At 45.8% G+C, this 8,863-nt stretch overlaps 1 protein-coding gene across 10 annotated transcripts in view; it reads left to right on the top strand.

Moving 5' to 3' along the window:
• The first annotated feature begins 1,035 nt into the window (after positions 1-1,035).
• Positions 1,036-8,863, top strand: part of LMAN2L (lectin, mannose binding 2 like) — a 33,016-nt gene continuing 25,188 nt past the window's right edge. For 2 of the 10 annotated variants that reach the window (XM_025353764.1, XM_025353765.1), the window contains exons 1-4: positions 1,042-1,274; positions 3,078-3,196; positions 6,963-7,080; positions 7,886-7,968. In XM_025353764.1, coding sequence (XP_025209549.1) covers positions 1,088-1,274; positions 3,078-3,196; positions 6,963-7,080; positions 7,886-7,968 — 507 coding nt within the window. In that variant the 5' untranslated portion in view covers positions 1,042-1,087. Of the gene's footprint in view, positions 1,289-3,077; positions 3,197-3,931; positions 4,013-6,962; positions 7,081-7,885; positions 7,969-8,863 lie in introns of all 10 variants that reach the window. The other 8 variants (XM_025353770.1, XM_025353773.1, XM_025353769.1 and 5 more) reach the window with 6 other exon arrangements.

The raw sequence follows: 8,863 nt of genomic DNA on the forward strand, positions 1-8,863 counted from the left end.
GTTACTCAGGAGGCTAAGGTGGCAGGATCACTTGAGCCAGGGAGGTAGAGGCTGGAGCTGAGACTGTGCCACTGCACTCCAGCGTGGGCAACAGAGCAAGATCTTGTCTCTCTGTCTCTCTCTCTTTTTTTTGAGACGGAGTTTTGCTTTTGTGGCTCAGGCTGGAGTGCAGTGGCTTAGTCTTTGCTCACGGCAACCTCTGCCTCCTGGGTTCAAGCGATTCTCCTGCCTCAGCCTCCCGGTAGCTGGGATTACAGGTGCCACCACGCCTGGCAATTTTTTTTTTTTTTGTATTTTTAATAGAGATGGGGTTTCTCCATGTTGGTCAGGCTGGTCTCGAGCTTCCAACCTCAGGTGATCCGCCCGCCTCGGACTCCCAAAGTGCTGGAATTACAGGCGTGAGCCACGGCGCCCGGCCAAGACCTCGTTTCAAACAAAAAAGGAAAGAAAAAGAGGGAAGGAGGTGATGGCTTTTAGAATTAATTAATTTGTGTGCTTTCAATTCTTCTATATCTGTAGGTTGCTTGATGGCCCAGACTATCACGGCAAAGGAGTCATTTGCATTTGAAGAGAATGTGTCTTCCGCAGTTGTTAGATGGAGTTTCTATAAATATCATCAGGTCAAGTTAGTTGGCAGTACTGTTCAAGTCTTTTATAAATTGATAATTTTCCAGTTATTTTATGGATTTGTCTATTTCTCCTTTCACTGCTATATCTTCCAAACTGATTCAGAGAGCTGCAGTCAGGACCGTACTATTGCAGAGAGGATGGAATGTTTGGGACCAGAAGAAACGTTTTATCTCTTTAAATTTACTCTCGTACGCAGAAAACAAAGTAGAAATAAACTACGTATCCCAGCAAGCCTAGCGGAACTCAGGGTAAATGCAAATAAGGGAGTCTGGGCATTCGGCCACGCCCCTTTTCTGGGTTGGCAAGGCAACTGATACCCAAGCCAGCCAATCAGTGATATGCTCACCTGCAGGGGCGGGGCTTGACGAGAGCCAATAGAACGCGGGGACGGTGGTTCTTCGGGCCAATGGGTTGGGCGACAGGGCGGGCTTTTGATGAAGGGTCGGCGGTGGGAAAGATGGCGGCGACTCTGGGACCCCTTGGGTGGTGGCAGAAGTGGCGGCGATGTTTGTCGGCTCGGGATGGGTCCAGGATGTTACTCCTTCTTCTTTTGTTGGGGTCTGGGCAGGGGCCACAGCAAGTCGGGGCGGGTCAGACGTTCGAGTACTTGAAACGGGAGCACTCGCTGTCGAAGCCCTACCAGGGTGAGGCGCCCAGGGTGAGGTGGTCGTGCAGTGGGACGGGCTTCGGGACTTGATTTCAGGGGTAGAGGCGGGGGCGGCGAAGGGCTTCGTGGCCCGGAGGAAACTGCTGGAGGTGGTGGGGCCCACGGGGACTCCCTCCGCGTGTGGGAGCCACAGGTCTGAAAGTCAGGAGTTAGGTGTGCCTGCCAAGCTCTGGAAGTTTCCAGTAGGTAAAGGCAGGGCTGTCGGGTGCCACTAGTGCTAGGCCTGGAGTTAGACAGGAGGAGTTTGGGAAGGGGAGAGAATTGGGAATGGTGAGGGGTAATTGAGGGCTACTAGCAATGAACCGGTCTCCAGATGGACCTGTGGATATGCTAGGAATAAAGCAGGAGAAAGAACTGGGGTAGAACTTGAACGGAATGAAAAGAAAGATGATAAAATTATGCTGCTGGGTAAAACCACCTTCTCTTCTGCAGCCTAGGGGCCCTATTGATGAAAGAGGTTAGGGTTTACACAACTCTAAGCACAGCTTATCGGCCAGAAAATTGATAGAATTAGCTACAAAACGTTGACAAACCAGTGCAGATGGCTTAACTAACACAAGTCTTTCCCCACTAAGGCATAAGTAGTGGGACACAAAACAGTTCAAAGTGCAAGAGTATAAGCTACTACTAAGGGTAGTCATTTATTCCCTTACATGCCTGGAGTGCCTGTGTGCTGATCTCTTTGCTAATATTCATGAGTTTGCAGACACGAAGTTTTCACTCTTAAAGAAGTTTATAGTTGAGGGTACAGGGAGTAGCTTCACACTTTAAGGGTTGTTTAAAGAAAGAATGTGACAGCTGGGTGCGGTGGCTCCCGCCTGTAATCCCAGCACTTGGGGAGGCCGAGACGGGCGGATCACGAGGTCAGGAGATCGAGACCATCCTGGCTAACACGTTGAAACCCCGTCTCTACTAAAAATACAAAAAAATTAGCCAGGTGTGGTGGCGGGCGCCTGTAGTCCCAGCTGCTGGGGAGGCTGAGGCAGGAGAATGGCATGAACCTGGGAGGCGGAGCTTGCAGTGAGCTGAGATGCGCCACTGCACTTCAGCCAGGGCAACAGAGCGAGACTCCATCTCAAAAAAAAGAAAAGAAAAGAAAGAATGTGACTAAGCGCCAGAGACGTGAGGGTCAAACTCTTTTTGTTTTTATTTATATATTTTTAGAGACAGGGTCTTGTTCCATTGCCTAGGCTGGAGTGCAGTGGCACAATCATGGCTCATGCAGTTTCACCCTCCTGGGCTCAAGCGATCCTGCCACCTCAGCCTCCTGAGTAGCTAGGACTATAGACAAGGACAACCACACCTGGCTAATTTTTATTTTTTTGGTAAAGACAGGGTCTTTCTATGTTGCCTAGACTGGTCTCAAACTGCTGACCTCAAGATGCCCTCCGTCCTCAGCGTCTTAAAGAGTGGGGATTACATGGGTGAGCCACTGCACCTGACCTGTCAAACTCTTTTTGATGTAACTCAGGAAAATTTTTTTCTTTTACGATGCTGAAGTTTATTCACATGTTACAACGGGAAGAATGGATGTGAGCTATGGTTACTGTAGCGTGCATAAAGTGATAGTTCTGATGTACTTTGGGGTCCTCACCTGATAAAGGCCTTGTGAAAGTTGTAGAGATGGTAAGGATTTAAGATTCATGAGTGACAAGATAGGAGATTGAGTGACATTAAAGGGGGAAAAAGATGATGGCTCAGCTTTCAGAGGCTCTGTGGTGGCTGCTTTCTGAATGGATTGGTGTTGAAGAGTATGAACTGATCTACTTCCTTCCTGTAGGTGTGGGCACAGGCAGTTCCTCACTGTGGAATCTGATGGGCAATGCCATGGTGATGACCCAGTATATCCGCCTTACCCCAGATATGCAAAGTAAACAGGGTGCCTTGTGGAACCGGGTGGTAAGAATCTTTCTCCCTCCTGTGTTGGTGACCCAGAAAGACCTAAAAGGTTCAGCAGTGGCATACTGATTTAATTTTACTGTCTATCCCCCTGGTATTCTGTCTTCTGTGGATATCAAGGATCTTTATTTTTGAGATTATTCTGACCTTCATAATAAATAAATCAGGTATTTAGGAAAATGCTATTTAATTATAGCAAATAATTCATGTTTTTTTTTTCCCCCTGAAATGTCTTTAATTCCTGATTGGCCCAATAGTACTACTCCTTAGGGTTTAATAATAACTTAACTCCTGCTTAACCACTTTGTAAGAAGATTGTAAGAAGACCAGAGTGCAGTGGCACAGTCATAGCTCACTATAGCCTGAAACTCCTGGGTTTAAGGGATCCTCCTCCCTCAGCCTCCTGAGTAGCTGAGACTACAGGCATGTGCCACTGCACCTGGCTCATCTTAAAAATATTTTTTGTAGAGATGGGATCTTGCTGTGTTGCCCAGGCTGGTCTCAAATTCTTGGTCTCAAACAATCCTCCTGCCTTGGCCTCCCAAAGGTCTGGGATTACAGGTGTGAGCCACCAGGCCTCATTGAGAGTACTCTCTTAAATTGATCCCAGACCTTATCCCAGCATCCCCACCTTGTTATCTCAATTTGAAGAGTCTGATATAAAATTTTATTTTCATGTGAAAGCCACTCTGAGCTATTGGTCATTTTATTTGTACTTCTCTGGACCTTTTCTAGCTGCATTGTCTTCCTTGAGGTATGGCGACAAGAAGTGAATGCAGTATTCCTGGTGTGGCTGCACTGTGATTTTGTACAAGTGTAAGATGATGCTTTCTTTTCTGTTTCCAGGGCTCTTTCTAAATCTTTTATGACCAGTTTACTTTTGGGCATGACTGGCATCCTTTGATACTTTCTCTGGAGCTCTCATAAACTAAGAACCTACTTTTACATGGCTTTTCTCATTGGTTGTAGATAAGTGAATCTCAGAAAAGAGAACGATTTCTTTTCCTTGTTCAGGAGGGCAAGAGAAATTTCTACATTAGCTATCTGCACAAACTGGCCCCTTAACCTAGATCATAGTGCTGAGCTCATTTTTGGACAGAGTACAGAGCATTGTGTTTTGGTAGGAGAGATAAAGGACAGTTGAAAGACTTGGGTTCTTGGTCCAGCTCTGTTACAGTCCTCCTGTGAGCCCTCGGCAGATTATTTAACCTCTTAGTTTTCTGTTTCTCCATCTGATAAATGAGTTTTAGAATACCTGTTTTACTTGCCCACTGGGCTTGTTGTGAGAATAAAATAAGACGATAGACATGAAAAGACTGTGGCAAGTTAAAATGGTTACAGAAATATGTGTTATGTCATTACACTTGTATAAGTTTGTTGGTGGGGCTCTTGTGGGTTACCGGATGATTATGTTCAAGGCTTGATACTCCGCTGCTGTCTTGCTGGCTCTCTGTCTCTACATAACTTGTAGCCTCAGTTCTAGTATAGCCTCTAGTTCTTCCCTTTTTCAGATTTCTGATACCTGTATTTGCTGTTATCTGGCTATCACCATGACTGTGGGCTTATTTCTGAGTTATTTGAATGGGATCCATTTGTTTGAGCAGTGGTTCTCAAATTTGGCTATCCATTGGAATTGATGCCTGGGTGTCACCCCCAGAGATTCTGATCTAATTGGAATAGGGTGCAGCTGGGCCATTGGGATTTTTTAAAACTGCCTAGGTGAATCCAGTGTGTGGCAGAATTTCAGAAACACAATTATATATGGTCCTGGGCAAAACAGTATAGCATTGTGCTGTAGGAGGCCAAGAATCAGTGACAGACACCTCTTGGCTCACTGAGAACTTCTGTGACACTGCCCTGTTCCCAGGGGCATAATACCTACCTCCTGGCAGCTTCCTGCCCCACTGAATTTCACTCTTTCTCTGAAAGATTTTTTTTTTTTTTGAGACAGGGTCTCATCACTCTGTCAGCTAGGCTGGAGTGCAGTGGCACTGTCACAGCTCACTGCAGTCTGGACTTCCTGGGCTCAAGTTATCCTCCCACCGTAGCCTCTCAAAATGCTTGGATTACTGGCGTGAGCTACTATGCCTGGCCTTTCTCTGAAATCTTTTCTTTTTTTTTTGAGATGGAGTCTCCCTGTGTTGCCCAGGCTGGAGTGTAGTGGCACGATCTTGGCTCACTGCAAGCTCCACCTCCTGGGTTCACACCATTCTCCTACCTCAGCCTCCCAAGTAGGTGGGACTACAGGCGCCCGCCACCACACCCAGCTAATTTTTTGTATTTTTTAGTAGAGACGGGGTTTCACCATGTTAGCCAGGATGATTTTGATCTCCTGACCTTGTGATCTGCCCGCCTTGGCCTCCCAAAGTGCTGAGATTAAAGGCATCAGCCACTGTGCTGGGCCCTTTCTCTGAAATCTTTTTTTTTTTTTTTTTTTGAGACGGAGTCTCACTCTGTCACCCAGGCTCGAGTACAGTGGCGCCATCTCGGCTCACTGCAAGCTCCACCTCCTGGCTTCACGCCAGTCTCCTGCCTCAGCCTCCTGAGTAGCTGGGACTACAGGTGCCCGCCACCACGGCTGCCTAATTTTTTTTTGTATTTTCAGTAGAGACGGGGTTTCACCGTGTTAGCCAGGATAGTCTCGATCTCCTAACCTCCGTGATCTGCGCCCGCCTCGGCCTCCCAAAGTGTTGGGATTACAGGCGTGAGCCACCGCACCCGGCCGTCTGAAATCTTAATGAAACAGCAGAGAGCTAAGAATCCAGAGTGACAAGACAGAGACTGGCTCATTAGAGTAGGATAACCTATTGGAGATTTCAGGGCCCCTTGCGAAATGCAGGAGTACCCAACCTCCTTTCATTTTGACTATGTACTTCTAATATGAATACTTTTGGAAAATATCCCAGAAATCAAAAATGAAAACTGAAAATGATCTAGCAATATGTTGCCCAGAACAGTCTATTTGGAGAGCCTTTGGCTGAACCCAGCTGGTCTGTCTGTTCTTCCTTCACTTCTTTCTTCACAGTAGACTTTTAACCAGAAGCTCCCCTAAATCAACTACCCACTCTCATTTTTTTCTTGAAACTGTTCAACTGTTTAAAACACTTAACCATCCACTCGCATCCTTCTCCAGGTGCATTTAAGCTTCTTGGCCATGGATGGGAGGATTTGGGGAACTGTAACTTGCTCTTCTTGTGAGAATTCTGGTTTACCCCTCAGCTTGGCAGAGGGCCAGGTCTAGCTAATTAGAGTTGCTTGTAGTATCTGCTAATTATTCCTGGAAACCTTTGCATAATAGCTTAGCTTTTCTTTTTCTACTATAATAAATTAGGCTTTGACCTTTCTTTAAATCCAGCTTTTCAGAGTCTTTCTGTCTGAGGGGTGATCTTGAGTTGTAAATGAGTATGGATTCAGCCATCTGTACTCTAAAAGCCGAGCTACTTTGCTGGGGGATGTAGGATCACAGGAGTGGAGTTTGGTATACTCTTATCTTTCCCAGCTTTGGAGTTCTGTCCGGTTTCTGTTGGGAAATGTTGAAGATAATTGGGGGGTTTATTCATTTTCATATTAAATCTCTAAACAGTTGAGTGGTTGAATCCGTTTAATTTTATGACGTGAACACTAGCAAGTCTTAGATTTAGGTTTTAACCCTTAGCCTCGTGTTACCTGCATCTGTGTGTTTTCCGAGTCTGCTGATTGCTGATGCGGGCTTGAGGGGTTTTGCATTTCATGCTCCTTGTTGATTCTAATGTCTTTTTTACTTTAGCCGTGTTTCCTGCGAGACTGGGAATTGCAGGTGCACTTCAAAATCCATGGACAAGGAAAGAAGAATCTGCATGGGGACGGCTTGGCAATCTGGTACACAAAGGATCGGATGCAGCCAGGTATTGGGACCCTGTGTTACTCTTGTGTGGGTGTGACAACCTGCTTTTTCATGTGCCCTCTTTTTGAAAAGTTTCCTTCCCCACAGTGCCAGCTGTTTTCCCTCTCCTTTAATGTATGTGGATGAACACTGGCCTCTCTAGTCTCTAGAATGGGATCTGAGTCCTCATAAGCAGCTGAATTTGGCTCATCCTGAGGCAGTTGCTTGCTTGTTACTTCTTTCTGAGTTTCCTTGTGAAACTACCTGGCCTGTTGGCTGGATGAAAGCACTGGCTCTCCTGAACACTGACGATTGGGTGAGCTGATTTCTTCTGAGCATTCACAGTGAATGATCTCAGCACTGCTGAGTCAAGAGAAGAGTTATCTATTTTCCTTGTGTAGGAGCTATTATTGCTCCACGTAGATGGCAGGCTCAACCTGATTTGACCTGATCTCTTTTGCAACAAGAAGTAGAACTAGGGAATTCAGTTCTCTCTTGGGGGCATAGTCTTTACCAAGTGTTTGTAAAGCAGAATTCTGTAGGGGCACCCTAGCAACCAGTTTGGATGAGGAAGCTGCCTGAGTGCTAAATAAGGTTGCAGTGGCCTTCTCTCTTTCCCTCGCCTCTAACAACAAACAATTACAGATATTTACTGGGCATTGTTACAGGCCATGTGCTTTGCTGGGTACTTGTACATGTGTTTTCTCATCTTGAGAGAGGCTTGGGAGTCTTTTGAATTTTACTTTTTCCTCCATCATAGTGATATGTTATTCCTTTATCAACTCTTAGCTTTATTTCATTGTTCATCATCTGTTCTCTCTCTCTAGGGCCTGTGTTTGGAAACATGGACAAATTTGTGGGGCTGGGAGTATTTGTAGACACCTACCCCAATGAGGAGAAGCAGCAAGAGGTAATGGCAAGTGTCAGAGCCTAGATCAGCTGCACTGACATCACAGTTCTTTGCCTCAGGAATGTTGTACAGGAGGGAACAAAGGGGATAGAAAGTTGAGGGGTTCTTCATCTATTGAACTTCGAAAGTTAATGTCCTTGTCAGTGTTTTTTCTAGAGGAACTGTTTAGGAGTGCACAGTCCTTTGGGAATAGCTGTCTTGAACAAGGGCTTTTTCTTTAGTGTTAATCATGTTCTCTCTTTTGCCTATTAGATAGCCACTGAAATTGAGCATGTTTGGTTGGTTGGTGATTTGGCTGCTCCAGAGCAAGCCGAATTTATGTAACTCAGCCTCCCGTGACTTTTAATCCATCAGTGCTGTGCTCTCTTCTGCAACTTGCACACACTTTTCAGCATCTTTTTCTTCTTCCTCATCTCAGACCTGAAGAACAGTTCTCCTGCCTATAGAAAAGGCTATAATTGACCAGGAGCAGTGGCTCATACCTGTAAGCCCAGCACTTTGGGAGGCCGAGGCTGGCGGATCACCTGAGGTCAGGAGTTTGAGACCAGCTTTGCCAACATGGTGAAACCCCATCTCTACTAAATATACAAAAATTAGACGGGTGTGGTGGCGGGTGCCTGTAATCTCAGCTACTTGGGAGGCTGAGGCAGGAGAATCAGACCACTGCACACCACTGCACTACCTCCCTGGGCAGCAGAGTGAGACTGTCTCAAAAAAAAAAAGGAAAGAAAGAAAAGAAAGAAAGAAGAAAAGGCTATAAGGGAAGGAAATTGATGAAAGCCCAGCATTTTATTGGAACCTAGTATCTGGCTGTTGGCGAGCCTTTTTGTTACCTGACCCTAAGAGTTTCTTGGTGCTTGCTTTTTTTTTTTTTTTTTTTTTTTTTTTTTTTTTT

Source organism: Theropithecus gelada, chromosome 13 (assembly GCF_003255815.1).
Source record: "Theropithecus gelada isolate Dixy chromosome 13, Tgel_1.0, whole genome shotgun sequence".
Lineage (NCBI taxonomy): Eukaryota > Metazoa > Chordata > Mammalia > Primates > Cercopithecidae > Theropithecus > Theropithecus gelada.